This window comes from Poecilia reticulata, chromosome 12, assembly GCF_904066995.2.
Source record: "Poecilia reticulata chromosome 12, P_reticulata-male-v2, whole genome shotgun sequence".
NCBI classification, from domain to species: domain Eukaryota; kingdom Metazoa; phylum Chordata; class Actinopteri; order Cyprinodontiformes; family Poeciliidae; genus Poecilia; species Poecilia reticulata.
The window spans coordinates 19,882,547-19,906,867 of record NC_088841.1 but is presented as its reverse complement, the minus strand read 5'-3'; the positions used below and the strand labels follow the sequence as shown (position 1 = coordinate 19,906,867).

The 24,321-nt window shown below is 38.9% G+C and overlaps 2 protein-coding genes across 2 annotated transcripts in view; one reads left to right on the top strand and one right to left on the bottom strand.

Moving 5' to 3' along the window:
• grin3a (glutamate receptor, ionotropic, N-methyl-D-aspartate 3A) overlaps window positions 1-24,321 on the top strand; it is a 39,488-nt gene that overhangs the window by 7,896 nt on the left and 7,271 nt on the right. Inside the window, exons 2-8 of the mRNA XM_081613193.1 lie at window positions 11,578-12,247; window positions 13,432-13,815; window positions 14,055-14,200; window positions 17,365-17,480; window positions 18,578-18,729; window positions 21,952-22,113; window positions 22,854-22,924. Of these exons, the coding sequence (XP_081469319.1) occupies window positions 11,578-12,247; window positions 13,432-13,815; window positions 14,055-14,200; window positions 17,365-17,480; window positions 18,578-18,729; window positions 21,952-22,113; window positions 22,854-22,924 (1,701 nt within the window). The remainder of the gene's footprint in view (window positions 1-11,577; window positions 12,248-13,431; window positions 13,816-14,054; window positions 14,201-17,364; window positions 17,481-18,577; window positions 18,730-21,951; window positions 22,114-22,853; window positions 22,925-24,321) is intronic.
• LOC103473549 (tripartite motif-containing protein 16-like) lies at window positions 1,710-11,126 on the bottom strand. Its single transcript, XM_008423866.3, has one exon. It carries the CDS (start codon window positions 7,657-7,659, stop codon window positions 6,007-6,009), a length of 1,653 nt encoding a protein of 550 aa, XP_008422088.2. The 5' UTR covers window positions 7,660-11,126; the 3' UTR covers window positions 1,710-6,006.

The following is a 24,321-nucleotide window of genomic DNA, read 5'->3' as shown; positions in this document are numbered from 1 at the left end:
CAGTTATTATTTTGTTGAACTGGATGTGAACTGGACTAAAAAAAGTAAAATCTTTCTTCATCTGTAGCTTAGCTAGCAGATACCTGAAGGCTTTATTTCAGACATGACTAGAAAATGGAACTGTGACAACTGCTGCACCCACCTTGACAAAACCCCCAGCTGCACCTGAAGGAAGGTAACCGCAGTACATGATACTGACAGAGTAATTGCTGATGTTCAGTCCAAACCAACTGAAATCCATTACAGTACACGAGTGGTAAAATTCACTAAATTCACTAGTTTGTTTTACAGTGTTGAGTTCAGGACACTCTGCTCGGCTAACTATTTTTGTGTTTCATGTTTTTGGCAACACTTTAGGAATATCTTCATTAGCACTAGATCTTAAAAATGTTTTAGTACCTATGAAAAGTATTCATCCGCTTGGCCTATTCCCCTTTGCACTTTTTCAAATCACGATCAACAAAAAGAATTACAAAAAAAATGAATGTCCAAATGAAAAGTTATCAAAACAATGCTAATGAAATAAAATGTGTAATATAAAATTATTTTTTAATGAATATAAAAACAACCAGAGATGACTGTTAATAGGCACTATATTAAGTATTGTATGTACTGATAAAAAAATAATAATAATGAAAACTTGCAAGAATGAGACAGTTTGGCATTAGGCTCATCTCATCATTGTGACGGTTGCAAGGTGAGGCTAGATGTGGAGAGATATTTAATTGCAGAAGGATTTTGATTTATTTGGCAGAGAAGGTTGAAAACTCAGCTGTGGAATATAAAGAGTTGCTCCCTCTCAAATTGTTCAGTGACATATTTAGTATGTCTTACTCCAGCTCATTTTTTTAGGCTACACATGGCGTGCAGTAGAACTGCTTGACAGTTATGATTCATGTTGCTTGGTAAAAGCTGGACATTGGCAGTTTAGTTGAAGTGTTACAGAATAATACATGCATGCGTTCTCCACGTTAACTTTAGATGAAAATATTAACATGCTTCCGTTTCAGCTTTTTGCACTCTACAACTTTTTACCGAGACTGTAAATGCGTAGCTCTATTCAGTTGCCACCCGACTCTCTCTTACGGTCGATAACCTAAGGCGTCTCAATAGATAAACCAATACAATGTGCTGACACAAGAATGAATGATAAATGATGCATAATATAACAGAGCTTTATTGATATTTCTCATTAGAGAAAAGGAAGCGTAATTTATCTGTATTTTTTTCACCACATACGAACAAGAGTACTTTACAGTTTAACAGTCTTCATACTGGGTTGAGTCTTATTTTCAAGTAATTAAATTTGGTAACAGTAAAGCGTATTTGTCTGTCGTAAGAAGCGTCTCTGCTCTTTCCACATTACGACTGTAATTTGTGCAACGGGAATATTTCTAGTTTTTCTCATAACTGCCTTTAACGCTTGACATATTTGTTTAGCATTAATAAACAATGAAACAAACGCAAACAACGTTGGAGAAATAACTCGCGATGGCGGAACTGATAAACTACAAGGATTTCATTTGACATGCTAAACGGTTACTGTAGCCGACTTCCTTTGTTTCCTTAATTTCCATTCATCATTTCATTTGCGTCCTCGAGCTTTAGAGAAAGATCAAGGCACTATTATTATGCAGATAAACTCTTCACCATTTCAGTCACTTCTTAGAGAACACCCACCCGTCCCGTTTCCTCACCGCCATCACCCTCCCCTGGATCACTGCAGTGCTTTCACTGAGCACTCTGAAAGCTGCGCCTTTTGTCATTCACTCACTCGGTCCTGTGGGGAAATTCTTTCAAGCCACATCACTTAACATTATGTGAAGATAATAAATCAGAAGGGACAGTTGACAATTCTCAACACAAATTTCACTGCAATGAGATGATTTACAGGAATTCAGAGTTACTGCGGCATTTTTTTTTTTATTGTTCAGTAATCTGTGCGAGTCTGGTCAGAAGCTAGCATGTTGTTTTTATTCATGTTTGGTAACTGAAGGATGCATTTAATCAGTTTCTGTTTAAATCATTTTCCCACTAATATTTTGTTAAATATTCCTTAACAAGTTGCACATAATCCATACGTTACAAAGTAATCTTTAACAACAAGATTCTGGTATAATTCTATTATCATTTGCTATTAGATCACCGCTGTTGTCAGAATTGGAGGAGCTCCTTAGAAAAATGTTAACTAGGGTTGTGACGGTACACATGCAGTATGGAGAATATCGGCTGCTCAGCCCTTAACTGTACCGATGAACGCCTGAGCACATGCAGAATGATCTGTAATGGAGCAAATTTAAAAGGTGTCACCAGAACAAAACAGAAAAATCCCAGTCATCACTAAACTCCTCTGTTTGGGAATATTAAAAGGGTGGTAATCTGTATTGTGCAGGCACAGAATGCCCTTTTGTTGCACAATCACGTAATTATGCTTCTTTCAGAAAAAAAAAGTAAAAAAAAAAATGGCAGCGTCACAGTCAATGATTAGGAAGATGAATTAGTCGAGATACACAAATGGCATCAAAAAGCCATTTGATGCAACTTTTTCACAAGCCGAAAAAATTTGTGAATATTACTGTTGATGTACTGAAAAACACATTAATAAATCCTTCTTAGTTGTTTACAATTTTACATTTCAGGTTTTATATATATATGTGTGTGTGTGTGCGTGCGTGCGTAGGTGTGTGTGTGTGTGTGCGTGTGTGTGTGCGTGTGTGTGTGTGTGTGTGTGCGTGTGTGCGTGCGCGCATGCGTGTGTGTGTGTGTTTATTCAATTCAACACTGAATGAGTGTTATTACATGTGGCGCTCATACTTGAAATTATGTCTCGTCATAAACGTTATGAAGCTACAGTAGAAAATTATTGCATTTCCTATCACAGTATCTAACACTGACCTCCTTAGGGCTCAGCTGGAATAATTCTCCATCTTATTTTCAAGGTTATTTTGGACTTTATTTATCTAATATCGATCGATCACCAACCTTATCCACTCGAGTTCTCCAGGCAAAAAAGCCTAATTTTCTGTAATCCAAAATCCTATGTATTAACATTCTACTACAGTTGTGCCAAAACATGTTTTCACTTTTAGTCCGTTGAGCTCTCAAGAAGCTGTGTCCATCTATCACCAATAGCTCACAGCCGACCTTAATGTGTCTAACTATCTTAATAGTTCTTCATTGGGATGCTTTTTAGGAGGTAAACACTTCATACTCTTCCAAAAACATATCCCATTATTATCTGTTGCTCTGTCAAAAAACAAAACAAAAAAAAAAAAAAAAACAGAAGCAGTGTATATGTATCTACCTGCACAGAAGATATGGCAGGTAAGGTTTAGTTGTGTGAATTCAAAAGCTTGCAGTTTGAAGATTTGACCAGGTTTGCTGTTGATCAGAAGCTTAATCCTGATGGGCAGCAAAGCAAGGCAGCAGCTCAGGGAAGGTAAAGTAAGCAGCAAGGTGCTGTGTTGGCAGAGAATCTCCAGGCTGCCTGAAACAGGGAAACCACACTGCCAGGGCCAGACTGATGGCAAGTTGGAGGAAGAAGCTGGGGGTGTGGTGCAGAGCGAGGCGAGCTGGGAGACTTGGCTGGTAAGGTGCTGCTGCATAAGGCTTGCTAGATCAGGTAGTTAACAAAAAGTCCTTGCAATTCTAACTACATTGGTGAGAAAAATCCACAGCAAAGGAAAGAGACTTGAGTTGACGTAGAATATGTTTGGAACAGTTGACAAGTCCCACAATTTCGACTGGAAAGAGTGAGACAAATTGCCACATCCATACTGGTGCACACACTCACACGCCAACTGCTGCAAAGATCACAAACAGAGGACCAAAACAACCAGCTGGGAGAACATATACAGAAACAATAGCGGCAAAACAAAGGGCTGGGCCATTACTGTGACAATTATGTTTTGTAATAAGCTGCCAGGCTCTGAAAAGGATCACATTTTTGTTCTTTCATCAAAATCTTTTTTTTTTTTATGTTGGAGTAGCAAATTCAATGATACTATAATAAGCCAGGCACATCCAACCCTCCAAATATGTAGTCTTTATTGGAAACATGGCTTTATTTATTTCAAGCAGAGGTATAGAAAACAGGCCTCTCATTTCTGATTAGCAATCCCTGAATGTGTCAGCTAAAATGACAAATGCTCTTGGCATATTTCTGCAGCTGACTCATAGCAAAAATACATCTGCTCGAAAGGCTCCTTATACGCCAGACAACTATAATGATCGTGTGTTTAAGAACTGCATGTCCTGGGCAAAATTTCAGCAGAGTCACTCAACTTGACACTTGGAGAAAACATAAAAAACATGTTAAAATACTGACTTCATGTTAAAATATGACGTCTGTCCTACAAATTACAGTTTGCAGACATATTGAGTGATGTTTATAGGTTAAAACATTCAACACCTGAAGGCTCTGAGTCAGTTTATTGGGGTTCAAAACCGATCCCAAAATCAGATTTTTTTTTTCCTGCAGTTTCAGGAGTCTGAATATTTCTCTTACCATTTATATATTTATCTGATCAATGAAAGTATTTTAGAAATGCTGCTTCAAAGATGAATATTTTCCCACTTAACGACAATTTCATCGCCTCTCAATTTACGTTTTTATTTGCCGGTTTTAGAACGTGTAAACCTTGTAAATTTGCTGGCAGGTGTTTATGGCGTAAAAACAAATTGTCATAAGTCAAGACTTTCAAAGCTTATTTGACCTTTAATATGACGTTTATCCAGAACAATTGAATAAATAAAAAAAAAATCACATTTATTCCCACTTACAAAGAAAAAATTTTAAAACAGACTGGAAACCAAAGGTTCAACATCCTCGTTGGATATGTACAGACAAGACTCTCTTGATTCATTTCCGTGTTTGACTTCTTGTCTGGGGGTCTGTTGACATGTTACATGTTAACTTAATTCACTTTGACAAAAACACAGTTCCAGCTGAAAAAAAGGAGAATGATGCTGCCACCACCATATTTCACTGTGGCCTAAATTTTTACTTTTTCTCACTATAATACACGCCAATACTAAGGTTTTAGAATATTTTTGTCAGGATGTTGTCATTATATATATATATATATATATATTTGTTTTTATCTTGGCATGTAGCGAGTGCAGGAGGTTATTGTCACATGTAGAAATTTAGCACAAGTCCTGTTTTGAAATCCTTCAGTTATCATCAGCCTCTTTGGCGCCTCCTGTTGGACAAGAGGATTCTTTTCTTAAAATTCTCTAAAATATTTCACTGCAAACTTCACTATACCAGAGATGATCTACGTTTACATAAGTTCTGCTAGAGGGAATCGCACCCACAATAGAAAGGGGCATTACATCGATCTGCCAGCCTGATGGCCTGTAAAGATAGAAAATGCTGCAGGATAAATGTCTTCTCAGAGGTGTTTGTTCCTGAGCCAGTGTAAGTAAAACAGTTTGCTTCAGGCAGGATTGGTTTAAGAAGAAACAACGCGCTTGGCAGATGCTTATGTGTGACTAGAAAAGGAGCAGCGATTTCTTTTTCCCCCCATAATTCTGGTGTCAGGAGAAAGCAGTTTTGAGGCTTTTCTGAAGCATGTAATGTTTTGAATGTCCAACTTCTTTCTTGCTTATTAAGGAATATTAACATGAGTTGGAATATGTTTAGGTGACACATGAGGCAAGAACATGTGGGGCATGACATTGATTTAAGGTTGCTGTGCAAGAGATGATTCAGCCAGGCGTCATACTCCAGCTTAGAGTCCCACCAGGACTCCTCTGCTTTAAATGTCATCACTTTACAATTTTACTGGCTAGAAGTGAATCATGTAAGAATGTGTGGTTAGGGAATAGCTGGATAAATATCCTTCATGGCTGGGATGATCTAGAAGCAACACAGAACGACACCTAAACAAACTCCAACAACATAAAACCACAAAAAACAATAGTCACATTGCACCCTAAAGAGTTCATCTCAGAGGAGTGACACAAAGAAATGGCACAATAATGAGCTCAAATCCCTTTGGACTATTTCAGTTTCATCAACTCAGCAGAAATCCCGTCCTTATAAAACCCAACTCCGGCGAGGAGCGGCTCAGCGAATGCAGCCTGGACTCTGTGGAGGAGAGTCATGGTTCCAGAGACGCTGTAGAACGACAGAGTTCCTGCTCTGTGGTCCAGGTACACTCCGACTCTGGAGGAAGCGGGACCTGAAACTGGACTCTTCATCCTGTTGTGCCAAAATGTGTAACCGTTTCTGTCACAATACAAGGACCAAGATTTGCAGTTAGATCGAAACTCGCATTCATCTAAGTTTCCTGCTCTGCTGATTGACTTGTATGAAGCCGCAATGTCAACTCGCCTCCCTTTCCACTCCACTTCCCAGTAGCAGCGTCCAGTCAAGCTCTCTCTGCTCAGGATCTGGAGCCAGCCGGTGAATCGGTCTGGATGGTCAGAATAAAGCTGCTTCTCTTTCAGCAACGTTGCTTTTCTGTTCCCGTCAGATAATAATAAATGCCTGTTTGCCGTGTTTGGATCCAGAGCAATTTCCTGCGAATATTTTAAGAATCCAGCTCTAGTCTTTGGTTCTGGTTCTGACAGCAAAACGTCCACTTCAGCGACTGCGTCTGAGATGTCTGTCCATGTGTCTCTCAGGACGCTCTGTAGTTTATCTCTGAGCTCTGACACAGCTGTTGTCACATCTTCAAAGTACCTCAGAGGACGGATCTTGATGCTGGATGAGTGTGTCGCATCCCTTGGTATTGACAGTGAGGGGTAGTTGAGGAGAAGCCGGTTGTGATCTGAGTTTGAGAGCTTCTCCAGCTCAGCGTCTTTCTTCTTCAGCTCAGTGATCTCTCGCTCCAGCTTCTCCTGAAGCTCTCTGACTCGACTCACTTCGTTGTCCTGTTGGGATCTAATCTGCTGCTGCACGTCAGCGCTTCTTTTCGAGGCGAGACGGATCAGCTCGGTGAAGATCTTCTCGCTGTTCTCCGCTGCTTTATCGGCTGAAGCATTGATGGCCTCCACCTCCTGCCGAAGCAGCTTCATTTCTTTCTCCCGATCCCAGATTCCCTTCTGGATTTGCTGTCGTCTCACCAGAAGCTTCTTCTGCTTCCCAGACGTTTCTGCTGCAGCTGATCCTTTTTTCTGGTCTTTATTTTCATCCATCAAGCAGAGAAAGCAGGTACCCTGCATCTCCATCGCCTCACCGTGATGAGGGCAGATGTTCTCCTGGAGCTTCTTGGAAGGGTCCACCAACTTGTGCTTCTGTAAAGGCGGAGCGTCGTAGTGAGGTTGGAGGTGATACTCGCAGTAAGCCGCGGGACAGGTTAAACAAAACTTAACAGCCTTCAACTTCCTTTGAGTGCAAACATCACAAGCCACATCTCCTGGTCTGGCATAGCAGTGGTCATCCGGATCAGCTCGGACTCCAGTTTTCTTGAGATCCTCCACTAAATCCGCTAAGATTGTGCTTTTCTTCAAAACAGGCTTCTTTTTGAACGCCTCCCTGCACTGGGGGCAGCTGTAGATGTTCCTGTGATCCTCTTCATCCCAGTGGGTTCTGATGCAGCTCATACAGTAGCTGTGTCCGCAGGGTATTGTCACGGGGTCCTTCAGCAGATCCAAACAGATGGAACAAGAATATTTGTCCTCGTCTAGCTGAAGTCCTTTCTGTGCCATTTTCCCGTCTCATGAGCAACGACGAAGTTTTGACTTCCTATGAGCAAGAATTGGTTTGGACTCTGATCTAAAAACTTGTCGCTGCAGTGAATCTCAGTGGTTACACCCATCATTCTGCTTGTAGATCTGAATAGGAGGGAACAAAGTGTTACGCAAACATGTCTGGGCTGGTTTTGTTCAGCCAGGAAAGGGAGGGAGGAGGCGGCAAACCAAGCATTGTGCTTAATCCTCTCGTCATTTTTAAACTTCGAGTTTTGTCAGTTTGACGTGGTAAATTCTTTCCACTGACTACTGAACATAAGCATCCCAGCTTCTATAAAAGTAATGAAAGGCTTTATTTGATCTTAGCTTAAGGGTTAGTAACACTCCAGCTGAGTTGCATAAGTTTTAAGGTCAGAGTGCACTAACTTTCAGACCACAGTTTGATCAGGAAACTGGCCAACGACTGGAGTTTAATTGAGCATTTCTATTTAAAGACACACAGGCACTAACATAATTACACAGATTCATAAATATGACTTCCTATTGGGCTTTTTTTTTTCTATCGTGTTGTAAAGAAAAATAATAAATGTAGATAGTAAATACTATAGAACCTTACTGTGACAAATCCAAACTATTCCTCTGATAAACTGCGACTAAGTGACACACTATGAAGTTGCAAAATATGTACTGGGTTTTTAACATAAATGATAAATTATAAACAATGACTTATGCAGCAACAAAAATAAAAGACCCATTTATTACTTTTGATAAAAGAAACACAGACTTTTTATAAAACATTCCTACTTTTAGTTTGATTTCAAGCTGACAGTGAAAAAAATAATGTATCAGTTCAAGCTAAAGCAAAGGAAGGTGACATTTACCAAAGCATCCAATCTCACTCCAGTCATTGTCAAGTAATTTTTCTTAAACTTTTATTTTTGCTTCATTTTCTGACAAATGAACCAGTGTAGAAAGCTTTTTTTTTTTTTAAGTTACACAATGTTCAATGTTGGTCCGAGGTTCATATATTCTCATCATGAACCTGAATGTCATCAACTATGATTATAAACAAACATGATGGAAACGTTTGAGTTTATTGCAGATTTTGGTTGCAGAGAAACCAGATAGTTTTGTAGTTTTGTCCTGCTATAATTCTAGAGGAATATTTGTTCCCAGCTCATTTAAATTGGGTTTATTTTCTGCCACGTCATCTGGATTTTTAAAAGATTCAAGGTTGGGGCCGTTCAAAAACTTAATGCTACCTTAGCCTTTCCAATCTAAAGCACCTGCTGTGACACGTGTTGGAGATCATGCTTCTTTTTCTCAAACTTGTAATCGTCTAGTTGATGGTTCAGGAGAGCTGGTCCTCCTCCTCCTTCTTTGCTGTCTCCACCAAACCCAATGGCAGGAAAACAAACTCTCACCATGATGCCAATACATTCATTTTCTGATACCTGGAGAAGTGTTTTTAGGTTTAAGGGCATTTTTTTGACTCTTATAAACATAGTTGTCATTATTTCCAGCTCAATATTTACAGTATCCTACAACGCAAAGCTTTCTCTTAAAATTACTAGTGATGGTTTATATTATATATTACGCTATAAGGTCTTTTTGGTTAAAAAAAATAAATAAATAAAAAATCCTAGCGATAGAAATGTGAATATGGTGTGAATGGAACAAGTAATTTTTTCCATTTCCACTTCTGCTATCAGCCTATTTAATGACAGCCTATGCTTTGCTTTTTTTACTCACAGCACAAAAGAGCCATTGAGACTTAGACACAGTGGAAATTTGTATGTCATTTTACCACTGCATGTGTTTTCAATATGAAAAAAATCGAATGATTCACAAACGAGCAAGGGCGGTCAGCGTCAGGGCCAGCTGTCCGGTATGTCTCTGAGATCTGCAGTATTCTATTAGCTTTGTATCGCTGCATCCTTGCCTTTTCTTTCTCTATGTCTGCTCAAACATCCTGGCACTAACCTTCAGGTTTCAGTATTTAAATGTAGGTTGTAGGTGTCTTTCATAAAAAAAAGAAAAAAAAAAAAAAGAAAGAAAAAACACATTAACTTCAGCAGTTATAAAAACATTGCACTCCACTTCAGGAACGTGTAAAAGGTGTTTTGTTTCCGCTGTGTGCAGTCGGAAACGCGGCTCTTCACTGATGGCTGAAGTAAAAACAATGACCTTAAAACAGAGCAGGGGAGTTGTCAGGTTGGCTTAGTACCTGTTAAACAACTGTGAAGCTCAACATGTAGTTGGGAAAGGATGTTTTTTCCATTGAGCAAGGTGACAGAAAAGATATATTTTGGAAAAGGTCACATCAGCTACATCAGTACCTCCCGAGGGCATGCCAGAGGAGGGGCATGTCAACCTGCTCACAGTAAATTCAACATTTTATTTTTTTTTCAAACATCCAAGCTTATACAACTCAGTGGGCAGGTGTGGGTATTTTCCTCTGTTTGGGTGCAAGTGTCTGCATCTGCCTTGGTATCTGACATTCTCAGACAGCTGGCATGCCTCAGTTCAAGAGATGGCTTGACCGCTGAACCATGCTCTTGTCGTGTGCAGTCCCACTCACAAACTCACACAAAAAAAACACTTCAAGCACTTCACTAAGCTACTGAGGCTACCAGGGCCCAGCATTGTTTGCATAGAACCAAGTAGAAACTAGTAATTTACTCAAATCTAAGCTATAGACATTCTAAAGGAGACACTAATTAGGACATAATTGTAAAGCAGAAAGAAAACGATTCATAGCTTTCAAGATTTTTTTTTTTTAAATACAAATCTGAAAAGCAAACCATGCTGATATTTTGCTAAAGTATTTGAGGCACTTGTACCTCTATCAGCCTTTTTTTATTCTTTGCCCAATATTGCTCTAGTTCCGTCAAATTATATGGAGAACATCGGTGAACAGACATTTTTGACACATGAATATGCCTTCATTTTAACCTTTTCATTTTGCCCCATGATGTATAATAATAATACTTATTTTGCCTCTTTTCCATAATGACCAGATTACCGGAATGCATAATCTTTGTTGACAGCTGAGTTGTTGATCTCTGTAGCTCTTCTAGAGGTACCATAGGCCTCTTGGCTGCATCTCAGATTAATTCTCTTTTCTATTCTACTGCCATGTCTGTATATTTGTAGTGGTGCCATTTTTTTTGTACCATGTCTTAAAACATGACACTTAATAATGTATCGTTGTGGTGATGGACAAACATGCAGATATTTGGGTTCACTGATTAGTTTCAGCTGTTCGTGATAATGAAGAGGTAAAGTGCACAGAACGTATTCTGGTTCCACCCACAGAACGAGTTGATCTGGATTCCTGTTGCAGCGTGCCACTGAGTTCCCACAGGCAGACTGCTTCGTCCCTGACCTGTCTAGCGTGTTGCTTGGTCTTCATGAAACTCTTTGCTCACTAAAGTTTTTAAAGGAACAGCTTTACTTACTCTGCTTTCAACTTAAGCTTCTTCTTAAAACAATTGGTGGCACTTGGTTTTATTTAGAGGTAACAGAGTAGGAGCGATTGCCATAAAAATACTTTTCTGATTTTTGTTTGTAAAAGCACACAAATAAATGAAGCAATGTGTCTTTGGCCTTTCATGTCACCATTATATGCCATGGTGTTTCTTTCCTGCTTTAACACTGGATTCTGAAAAAAAAACTACTTAACTACTCTGGTAACATGAAAGATGAAAAGTTTCATGTATTCAATAAGAATGTATTTGGTTCTATGGTTTGCCATATGTTTGTACATAATGTACCCACATGTACAGCTGTAGGGAATATTTAGTATGAAGTTTATTTTATATTTTTGTGTCAAGTAAGATAAAAAAAATATTTTTTATCCTCGTTTATCCTTTTTTCACATTTTTCTTGTTTGTCTCTTGTAATTTTTCACCCTTTCTTCTCTTTTTTCTTTAGATTTCTGGCCAACACCTCATTTGAGGGCCAAAGTGGTTTTATATCCAAAGAAAGCCAAAGTCAGAATATCATCTCAGAGGCCCATCACTACATCTGGTCTCTCCAGCTGGACCCTCTTGGCCAGCCAACCTGGACCCGTCTGGGTCGCTGGCGCAGAGGGAGAGTTCTAATGGACCAGGGGGCTTGGCCAAGCCATCATGGCTCTGGTAGCGGAGGAGACTGGCGCCGATCTGCGCGGTTGCACGTGCGAGTGGTGACGCTGGTGGAGCATCCCTTTGTGTTTACCCGTGAGGTGGATGGAGACGGGATGTGTCCAGCGGGCCAGCTGTGCTTGGACCCACTTACCAACGAGACCTCGGTTTTGAAAGGACTTTTCCAGAAACTCGCAGGACATAATGGATCTGTTCCTACAGAACTGAAGAAATGTTGCTACGGTTACTGCATTGACCTGCTGGAAAAGCTGGCGGAGGACATTGGCTTTACTTTTGACCTGTACATTGTTGGTGACGGGAAGTATGGAGGGTACAAGAACGGGCGCTGGACGGGACTGGTGGGCGATCTGCTAAGTGGTGCCGCCCACCTGGCGGTGACGTCATTCAGCATTAATTCAGCCAGAAGTCAAGTCATTGACTTTACATCACCCTTCTTCTCCACCAGCCTGGGGATTCTGGTCAGTACTGTCCTTCTCACTCTCACTACTTTTTGATCGCCTGTTAAATCCCAGTTCTTACTCTTTATTTCAGTCTCTCTTTAGCCTATCTTTTTCACTGCGTGTCATTGTCCTCCCTTAAATTCTCTCTGCTTGGTATTCTGGTGGTCACTGTCAATACAGCAGGGCTTTATTACAGCAAGTCTCACGTTATTGGACACTAATGCAATTCCCCGTATAGGGTTGGACTGGTGAGCGTACAGCTTTGTGGGGGAACTCTATTACTACAATTACTGTAGCTATTCTCACCGACAGACAGACACAGTGATGGTGGTGATCACTCTTCTTTCTGCCCCCTGCGGTGTAACTGGAGAGGTAAAACTTCAGCTTTGTTTGGGTTGACAGTTCTACAGAGTACTAGAGCAGAGTACACTGATTTGTTTTCCTTTTAGCCGTTGCTTACAATGGCTTTATTTTTAGTTGGGTCTGTATAAAGTACATAGTTATAAGCAATTTTCCATGTAGGTAGAAAAAAATTTACTGGTTGTAAAAGGGATCTTACCCAGATTTGGAACTTTTGTGAAAATATCTAATTTAATTTGAAGCATTTCCAAACTTTTAAGTAAAACCTAATTTTATTTTCTAAGATATAAAAAAAATTTGACAGAAATCACTATTAGATACTGTCTGTGGATGGTGAGAATGGCTGTTCCTTCTCTGATTCATTTTGATGCGGTATTACTCAATAATACCAGGATATTAGCGTTTCAATATTTTTAAGACCCTACACACAGTCTTGAGCTATCAGGATTATAACAAAGTTTCCAACAGGCTGCCTCAAACAATACACCTGATATACAACACAGCATCGTCACCAATGTTGATTTTCTATTAAAAGTTAATATGTTTTCAGTTTGCCCTGGGATAGACTGGCGACCTGTCCAGGGTGACCCCGCCTCTCGCCCGAAACGTTAGCTGGAGATGGGCACCAGCAACCCTCCCAACCCCACTAAGGGACAAGGGTGGATGGATGGATGTTTTAAGTTTTTTTTTTTCATCATAAGGAATGTCAAAACTTTTACAATTTTAAGTGGGGATGAAAAAACAGAACATTAATTGAACTAGGGAATTTAGCACCAAAATGATAGCAACTCTTACGATTCAGCCATCCCAGTTCTAAAGTTTTCTGCACCTGTCCTGTGCAGGTTCGTACCCGTGACACAGCTGCACCCATTGGCGCCTTCATGTGGCCCCTCCATTGGTCCATGTGGCTCGGCATCTTCGTCTCCCTCCACGTCACCGCCATCTTCCTCACCCTGTACGAGTGGCACAGCCCCTTTGGAATGACCCCTCGCGGACGCAATCGTGACCGCGTCTTCTCTTTCTCCTCGGCCCTCAACGTCTGTTACGCTATTCTCTTCGGGAGAACAGTGGCCATCAAACCCCCCAAGTGCTGGACTGGTCGCCTGCTGATGAACCTCTGGGCAATCTTTTGCCTCTTCTGTCTGTCCACCTACACTGCTAACTTGGCTGCGGTCATGGTCGGGGAGAAAACCTATGAGCAGCTGTCAGGGATACATGATCCAAAGGTAAAAGAGAACACCTTAAATAGTTAAGTAGTTGTTTTGTTAGACAAGTCTGGTTTTCCAGGGCTTATATTTCTTTATTTTTGCCAAAGATTATGTTGGAGTATAAACCAGAACACCAAGATGGCTAAAACGAAAAAAATAAATAAATAAATAAATCACTTCAAACTGAAGAATGATAATTTATTTAAGTAAAAATTATCGTAAAGGTGAAATTTTGGTTTCTTTCTTCGCCTCTGCAGTTGCACCATCCCTCTCAGGGATTCCGCTTTGCTACAGTGAGAGAAAGCAGTGCAGAGGACTACGTCAAGAAGAGTTTCCCTGAGATGCATGAGTATATGAGAAGATACAATGTTCCAGCAACACCAGATGGCATACATCATCTAAAGTAAGACAACAGATCGTAAAGAGGGTGTATTACAGTGTATCATGCAGGCACACATAAAAGCCGGATCCATATTCTGATGTCGTCTTTCATAATGTTGACCCAGCTATCTCTTTGTGTCATTTCTGCAAATCTGAATACGATATCGTCTCTGATAAAAGAGGCATGCTCGCCTAAGGAATGTCAACATTTATGAAGGAGGGGGGGGAAGGGGAAAATATTTCAACCCTATCACTGTCATTTCCCACCACAAGCTTGTCTGTTTGTATTCAGTACCCACCCTACTCTTTACCCTGCCACTGCTGTCATCCTAAGCTGCTTCAACATTCAGCTGGCATCCCTGTGGAGCATGGCTGAATATAGTGGGAAAAGGCAGCTGCAACACAGGCCATGGCAAGGACACAATTTACAAGGATGAAAAGAGATTTATTTTTCCACTTATTTATTAATATGTATATGTATATATATTTTGCAGTGTCACAGGACTAATGTCCTCTTTTGAGAATTACAGCTTGTCATCACGTCACAAGTGGGCTGCAGAACGAACCATTGTGTTAAGGTGCAGTCAGCCAGGGATGAGGCATATTACATTGGTGACTTCATTATGCTTTTTTAGAGTTCTAGCATAATACCACTGTCTAGTGTAATAACTGTGAGGAAAAATAACTTTACATCAGCAAAACCCTTCACAGAACAATTAAAAGACGTTTGGAATAAAGGCAAAGGAAGCAGACGTTTGGAAAGAAAACTCAGCCGTACAGGAAGCGTGCAAACTTCCAACAGAAGCATATAATAGGATTCATGCTGGAATGTTTTAGCAAAAGCATATTTCCTCATGAGAAACATTAACTACAGAAAAGCTACTACACCAAGGTTACACGAGGTTGAGTAATAGTATAATCGCATGTTTCTTTTTCAACAGAGAGCTCTTTCATCACTGATTCAAGTGAAAATGACCTTGAGTTGGTTTTAATGACTGATGCGTGTATGGCTATATTAATAGGATAGAAATTTGTTGAAGATTATCTTAATTTAACATAATATAAAAATAAAAATCAATCTTTCAGAATTAATTTGCCAACTCCTGTTTTAATATGTCATATGAATTTAAATGACCACCCAGCCAAATATTCAAAACGTCCTAGCCTGACTGAGTGAGGAGTTCACTTCTGGTGTCCCTCATAGATTCATTTTTGGCCCAGTTTTATTCTCAGTTCTGTACATTATTCAGCTGATAACAAAAGAGCTAAACTGCAAAGCCAAAAAAAACCAAAATAAGCAAAAATAATAATAAAAAAGTTCCTACCAGGTTCTTTTAATCTGACAAGCGAGTCTAGTCGAAACACATATATTTTAATATATACATTCTAATTATACACATTTAATAAATATGACCGTCTAACATCATTCGCAGCGCCAATCCTGTGATATTTTTCATGCAGCAACACAAAAACATGTTCTGTCACCAGTTTCCCTTATCCTGAAAAGAGGATGTTTCAGAAAAGGAGACGTGTTTTTCCATCTTGTTTGAAAGTTAGTGGCTTCATTAACAAAAAAAAAAAAAAATTGGATTTAAGATGAAGGCTAAAAGTCTCAATATATTTCAAATCAGTATAATGAGCCGGCAACAGTGAGTTGGGGATAGAGCAGGATTTCAAATGATGCCCTTGATTAAAAAAATAAAACATGCAATCAAGTTTGAAAAGTCTATTTCATTATTTGATAGTTGAAATTTCTGAAGGCCTGACTGAAGCTTCAACATCTCAACTCATTTTAATGTATTTGTGAAGAATCTAAATAAACTGGTCGAACTTGGAGACAGACATTGATTTTATTGGCCGGTGGTCAACAAAGTTCTGGGGGGAAAAAAATGCAAGGCCACTCCATGAGACCTTTAGGCAATACAAACATTTCTAACAAATATATTTTAACACTCACCTTCAGCACTGCATATAGAGATAAATTACATTTTGGAAGATTTAAACACAAAAGATCCCTGAGGGGAAAAAAGCTGCTCACATTCAGATAAAAGATATTATCCAGAAATCATGTTTTAAATATGAAATATAGCTTTAAAAGTTAGTTAGCCTAAGCTGATGGATATTTTAGTAAATGTGTTAATTTCTTTGACAAAAACCCCCAAAGATAAAAACATCACATGATTTTGAAGACCAGTAATTTACTATATTGCAGCGACGTCTGAAAACCTCGTCTGCAATGTGACATTCCACACTTAGTTTTGATAATGCTTTGCACAACAATACCACACAGTGTTTGCTCTTTAGCCTGAGGAGTGCTTGCACAATTTGTGTCAACACTCTGGTTTAATTAGTACAGCTTGCTGTGGTAGATGAGTGCTGGGACGCGTTGTGTGCACTACAGATGCTTTCCTATCAGTGTAGTTAAGAGGCCATTGTTGTGATTCTTTTGCTGTCAGCTTTCCGCTCTCTGGTGGGTTTGGAGGGGGAAAAAAACAGTTTCTTTTTGTTAATTTCTGTCATTACTTTATTTTAAAAGCTAGCCACTGACTGTGTATAAAAATATAACCAGGATAGAATACCTATATACATTTTTGTCGTCTTTTCTGTGGAAAAACTGGGTTTAGGTTTTCCAAGAAAAAATCTACTCGGAACATAAAACGATTATGCCAGATCTCGTTCCTCACTTCCCTAATCCCCACGTTTCTCAGATGAGAGGACTAGAGCTTAAAGTGTTGCAGCGTAAAGTGGACACCCCTGGAAGAAACAGACAAACCATCAGCTGGTGCAAATTCCTTTTAGACAATCAAACCTTGCTTACTTTTGGTGAAACTTTTATAAGATAAGGAACTGTTTAGCTTGCATCATGAGTATGTATTTGTTTCTCGTGTGCTGGTTAAGAACGACTCACAATGACATCTAACACAATTTTACAATGGCTGCTGTGATATAACGTAGAAAGTGCTTGTTGGTATACGTTTCCCATTGCAGCTTGCTGCCTCACATTTGAAATGCTCCTCTGAATAATTCTCATTGGAAGAACAAGATAAACTCTTGCCTCACCTTTCACAGCACAACTAAGACGCACGTAACCGTTAGCCTCCCGGAGCAAAATGTAACTGAAATGCTAATTAGTAGGATAAGGGATGATGGTGACTCCTCTATAGTCCTCTGTCTGTCTTATTGCAGGGCTGACCCACAGAAACTGGATGCGTTCATTATGGATAAAGCCCTGCTGGACTACGAGGTTTCCATAGATGCCGACTGTAAAACACTCACAGTGGGGAAACCTTTTGCCATAGAAGGTAATATCTGAATGCTGTGAGCTTTACAATTGCTTGTTTTTGTTTAGTAAGCAACAGTAATGATAATGAAATCAGAAAATGAGGGTTAGTTGCAACACGTCAGAATTGCACACATCTACAGTGGAGCTCCGCTGTGGATACATATATTTGCAGACTTTTATGTTGAATATAACTCCAAATTATTCTCGAATGATGTTCGTATTTGAGCATTTACTGAAAGAGCGCATATTAAAATATTAGATAGAAAGAAAATACAGGTTCCCAAAGACACTTTTACCACCAACCAAACCCATTTTGTTTCCAATTAAAAGATGACCTCTTGTCCACTGAGTCATGTCTGCATCCATGCAAGTTGTCAGGATCAGTAAAAAGACAAATCTTACTGCTCATCTTGGGACACAATTTTGATTGTTTTCTGTTGTCAAATCAGTCGAGCAGAGCAAAAGGAAATCCCATTTCATTTCTGACTTTTCCCTAGGTGAATAATTAAAATCACTCTTATTCAAAAAATGAGACATACTATTTATTTAATTTGAATAAATTATGTGTTTGTTATTAACCGACAGACTCATTTTAACTCTTGATATATTGATTTAATTTCATTTCATACCGGTATGGGCTTTAAACAAACAGCAGTTTTCACTTCAAACACTCCTACATTTAACAATATCAATCACTCAACATATGCACAGTAGTTAATCTTTTTGGCTTTCAAAAGCTTACAATCTCCACTGTCCACCGTTAATCTCTGGTCCATTTAGCCATCCTCTTCCTCCCGCTGTGGAAATGTTCCCATGGCGCCTGCTTCCATTACAGGCCACCACAGCCCCAGATTCCAGTGCTGTTGTTAATTACTTAATGCACCCTTAAGCCTTCAGGATACAATTCAAATCAATCAGTGCAACCAGGGTACTTTTGTAATTGGCTGTTGCAGAATTTGTCACACTTTCCCTGGCTTGCTGAGACCCGTGGACGAACACTGAAGTTATTTATGAGTCGTCTCAAAACAAGTGAAACGCATGTTTGCTATATGTTTTACACCTAAAAAAAGTAGAACAATTAACGAGACTGCTTTGTTTCTGTGTCGCCACGGGCAGGATACGGCATAGGCCTCCCTCAGAACTCGCCGCTGACCTCCAACTTCTCGGAGCTTGTTAGTCAGTACAAATCCGATGGGTTCATGGACATGCTGCATGACAAATGGTACAAGGTTGTGCCCTGCGGAAAGCGCAGCTTTGCTGTGACTGAGGTGAGTGTGAAGGTGTTGAGTGAATGGAGTTTATGTGCTGCTGTTTATCTCACACAAACAGCAAAGGAACAATTTAACACTAAGATAAACTTTTCAGGGTGTATAAAATACAATATTGTCACTTTAGTGGCCTTCATATTCGTCAAACTTTTGCACATTTTCTTATGCCACAAGCACAAACTTCAATGTATTGTAATTTGTAGTCATGCACTATTGTGTGTTGATTCATAAAATGTAATTATGCATCATAGCTGTAAATAATTTATAAAATCCAAAATTCATTAATTAAAAAAAAAAAAACAAGTTAATCAGTGTCACTGTTATGTAAAGAACTCACATTATTTGGAGAACATTAGTGAAGAAGCCGCATCAAGGAATAAGATACACACTAGACAAGTCAGGTATAAAGTTATGTTGAAGCTTTAAATATATTACAGGTTCATTCGGTCGTGGAAAAATGGAAATGTTATGGAACAACACTTGCACAAAGACATAGCTGTCCTGGTAAACTGGCTGCTAAGCAAGGAGAACATTAATCAGCCTGAGGTTTCCCTGAAGGAGCTGCAGAGATCCACAGCTGAGAGGGAGAGAATCTGCTGGCATAGCAACAGTTGGTCATGCACAAATCTCCCTTTTTTTTCTTTTTTTTAAAGTAGAAAGCCATTGCAACATTATAGAGGCTCACCATAAACAATCCAATGGTGTTAAAGCGACTCAGTCAAACCCCAGACCTATATATAATTAAGGATCTATGTCAAATCCTTCACTGCATCCCACATGTAGAGGCGTATCTATAAAACATAAAAATCACACATTCTTCTCCTTTCTCTTCACAATTGGCCCCTCATTTTGAACATAAATACTCAATTAGACACATTGAGTATTTATTGGTTTTAATATCATTGTGAATACTATTGCAAGCCCCACGAATAAACAGAAATGTTTCCATTCTGGGTCGTTCGACACAGGGGATTTGGTTTGTGGTCTCACCAGCTTTCTGGTCCAACTCTGAAAACCCATTCCTTGCTCTCCACAGCCTCCTTATACAGTAATTGCTCTTCTCTAATTGAGACACTGGCCTCTGACTCTCCTGCTGTCAAACTACCTATGTCCCTCTAAGCAATCAATGCTCCGTGGTCTGTGCTATTTTGCAATTTCCAAGCAGTTATCCATTGTCAACCAGGCCATCTTTCCAACCAGTTACATCGATGTAGTTTTCCAAAATTGCTCCTGACTCGGTGAAAGTGCACACAGGGGAACTTTGTCATTATTTTGTCTGCATGATTGTATGTTTTGAAGTGAATGACGGTCAGCTTTAGTTCTGCTGTTAATGATTTCATCAAATTAATAAAAAAAAAAAAAAAGCCTGTCTGCAAAAGACAGCATAACCTCAATACATATGCAGCCTGAATGTAAATAATTCAGTAGGGTCATATCAGTAGGAGAAATGGTATATTGCCAAAGTGAGCCATTTTCTAGTGCGTAGCCACTGAGATGTGCTGTAGATTCTATCTTCTGTAGCAGACATTTAAATTGCCCCGGGTGCATTTCATTTTTCAGCATCACAACCTAGCCTCCGCAAAGTTGGAGCAGAGACAGCTGCTCGGATAATATGTATTTTTTTCTCCTTTATCTGTCCGTCGCTTGATATCACAACTTTTTCCACACAGGTACCTTGCAGAGATCACATGAGGATACACTGATTGATTCAAAATGGCAGATACATTTTGCAAAATACAGAGTAAAGGTAGATTCTGTGTTACCTGCGTTACCTTTCATACACTAGAAACGAGAGCCTGACAACATCAGCAGGAAATTAATGGGATATAAGCAGGGTGAATTACCGAGCAGCCTGGCGCGGTTTAGTCCTACTCAGCATTTTCTATTTATTTATGTATTGTACATTTTTTTTATTAAGCCTGGAGATTCTAAAACGCTACAAAAAGGGGGGGAAAAAATCTAATGAATCACTCATCCAGCCCTCAGACTCTCCAAAAGAGATTATTCTAGAGCAATAAATTAAATATTATTTAATTAGGAAGGTTTTCAATAAATTTGGAGAAAGCGGATGATGAAAGATGAGTTTAACGCAGGACATTAAAATACAAAGAAATTTGTCTCAAATCTTAATTGAGAAACATGATCACACTATTAGAAATATAAATATATTGTATATATGGAATGCACAGTGATGCATTATGCAATATTATTTTATCCTAAGGAGCAGATTCAGAAAGGTTTGATGAGGTCATCGTTATTTAAAATGATGAATGATGTTACTCCTCCTTGGTATCTTCTCTAACACAACAAGCTTGGTCACAGTTTTTTTTTTTTTTTTTTTTTTGCTAAAACTGCTCTTCTTCTGTCCCAACAACATAAACCCAGGGCTCAATAAATAATTTGCTTTTTGAACAACATTTCCTGAGAGATTTTCTTCCCCAGCAATCACCTACCAGTAATGTCCGTCCTGTCCAACTTTCGCAGAACCGTGGGCTTCCACTCTGCGACGTTTCATCAGAGGTAGCTGGCCAAGTTAACATACTGCAGTGATGAATCTAATCCATCACGTATTTTGGACTTTATAATGTAATCACTGTAGCTGGCCCCATATCACAAGCTACTTCATGCTCAGCAGTAAATAGTTTTCTTACGAGAATGCGAGCAGAGCTGCAGGAACTGCAACAGGTGGTTCATTGTGAAACGTCCAACACCTTAAATGCGGATTGCCAAACATTGAGGTTTGTGATGAAATTGAAATTTCAATAGATTCAGTCTTGTAAGTGGCTCAGACTATATGAGAGCCAATAAGGTAAAACATTAGTGGATGATGGTTCTGTGTAATATTCTTAGTAGAAGTGAATGAGCTTTTTTGTTTTCCTTTATCCTTTTGTTGAATAAGTAAACCAGATTCCATAACAAATTGAAAATTAAGCTTATTTTTATCCAAAATAATGATGAGAGACGAACATAACAAGTAACATCAGTGTCTTATTGTCCTGGACTATCACCAGAAAGTCTTGGATGCTTTGGGCAAAGAGAAAACTGAGAAAGCTTGTAGAGTTGTCGTTTTTTTTTTTTTTTCTTGATAGTTGTCACATTGTATGCCCTTCCTGTAAACTATCAGCTTGCAATTGATATGTGTCTTCATTCTGCTCTGAAGTCTCCTGCTTGGTTCCGTCTTTCACCAACTTCCTTTCTCTACATCTCCCTCTCTTTCTCCAGACACTGCAGATGGGCATAAAGCATTTCTCTGGTCTGTTTGTGATGCTGTGTGTAGGCGTGGCCTTATCTCTCCTGACCACGATAGCGGAACACATTGTGTACAAGCTAGTGATCCCGAGGGTCAAGGAGCCACGCTCCAAATACTGGCTGCACACCAGTCAGGTACCGACTCACTGAACTGAACCAAAAAAAAAGTTAACGGAAACATTAGCGAGACTATTTCACAATTACCAGGAGAAGATTTCTCAGGGTATCTTAGAAAAGGCCTTTGAGAGCAAAACTGCTGTCTGCAAAAGAAAATTAAATTTTAAAGTAGAAAAATTAAGATATAATACTGTTGTGCCTCAGAGGTTTGTTTCGAAAGTAGGCCACTTAATTTCACTGTTAATTATTTAGTTGTGCGTTTGCTTAGCATACATCACACCTTTGTAAGTTCTTTAGGTTTCCAATTAAATAACGTATAATTAAGAATAATTATATAATGCTAACATGCAGTCGTACAGCTGCTACTGTAGTACAACTGACTTGTTTTTTAAAGTGTTTGTTGCTTTTTCTTTACCCTTTTAAATGTATAAAAGCACACAAAAGTTTAACTTTTAGAAGTTTTACTGTTTTTAAAGCTACATATTTGGTTGATGTAGCTGTGTAGGTACTTTTAGACTTCATTGTATTGCTAAGGTCCTTCTTGTTGGAACCTGCAAGAACATATTTATATATTATTTTTTCTTTATATCTTGAAGTTTGAAGACATTAGTCTTTGTGTGTAATCCATCTCTCCATATATGCGTTTTTCACTCAATGAACTGAGTTACTGAAATATTCTAATCTGTTGAACATGCTGTTTGTAAGACAAAACATTTAAGTGTTAAAATTCATAACATGATGTGTTGATTGTTTTCCAGAGATTACACAGAGCCCTTAACTCTGTCTTCATCGATGACAAGCTACCATCTGTTACCAAGCCTGAGAAAAGGTAATGTCCTTGTCTTGCAAACTTTACTTTGTGCAGCTCTATGTCAGTAAAATGAACAATTTAGATGACAATTTTATATTCCTACCAGTTTAGTTTATTTTACCAAGTTGATTTCAGATAACCCCCCTCTACATCGGCATAACTTTGCATAGATTTGGCATAATTATTTGTTTTTACTTCAGTATTTTGTTTTGATTTACATTTGGGCTCATTAAAACTTTAAGCTACATTAGAGAGGTAGATTGTGTTGTGTTTTTTCCTTTCCTTTAAACAAACAAAAAACTGTTTTTTGTCATTTACTATAAATGACGACAACTGCTTTTTACCAAGCAAGGATCCTCTTCCTCTTCCCCACTACTTCTCCTGTTTGAACTTTAAACACCAGACCATAAATGTACTGGAAATGTTACCGAAACCGTTCATGCTAGAAATCACGCTGAACTCTGGAGTGTCATTATGAATAAAATATGGACCATATAATCTCACATTCATTCACACTAAAAATACATGATGGCAGTTCCAGCCGAGAGCCAATTTTCCAAACTTAAATGCCCCATTGGTCAAATTATCAGCCTGCGAATGAGTGACATCAATTAACATCCAAGTGGCAGTTAAGGGACCCATTTTTAATCAGGAACTAAATAGAATGGTCAATCTCTTGGAAGGCAATTATCTGAGGGAGTTGAGAAAATAATCTGATGCTGACGTCAGAGTATTGTTGGAAATAGTGAGAGGAGGTAAGTCAGAAGACTCTCCTCTCTACTAATATTGCTCCTTTTTTAAAGGACTTATATAATTCATGTCTGCCAGTTTTTCCTCTGTTGTAATTTCCTTTTTATTTTTTAAAGTCCTCAGTTAAAGACAACTCCAAATTGTCAAAGTAATTTTATATCAGGGTTAGCCAAGTTATGTTTTGTGTATGGGCTCAGAAATGGCGTTTTTAGATTGTTCACATTTTGGTGTTGATCTAACAAATATAGTATTTTCAAGCAATGTTTTTCATCCCTTATTGTGTCACAGAAAAGGTGAGACTGTACTGACCGCCACAGCGTCCTATCTGATGGTGACCTGTTCAAAGTGCAGCAAAAAAATTAGTCATTAAATTATAAAACCTTTAGAGTTTTATCTGCATATAATTGACTGAATTATGAAAATATGTTACGAGCCAAATTATCAACTAGTCATATCAAAACAGAAGGAAAACATGCTGCTGTGAGCTTATCAAATTTACAAGCTGGTCTTCTTGGAATATTGTAAGCTGGATCAAGATGTGAGTTTAATGACCATAGTAGCCGTGCGTATTTTATGCTTAAAACACACATTGTAAAGTTATGTCTGTTTTACGTGACACATTGTTGGAATGTTTTAGTACTCTAGTTTTTTGGCTCTTTTGAAAA

Excerpts from the sequence above, each read along its gene's own strand:
- LOC103473549 (XM_008423866.3), bottom strand. The coding sequence starts at position 7,659 with ATGGCACAGAAAGGACTTCAGCTAGACGAGGACAAATATTCTTGTTCC.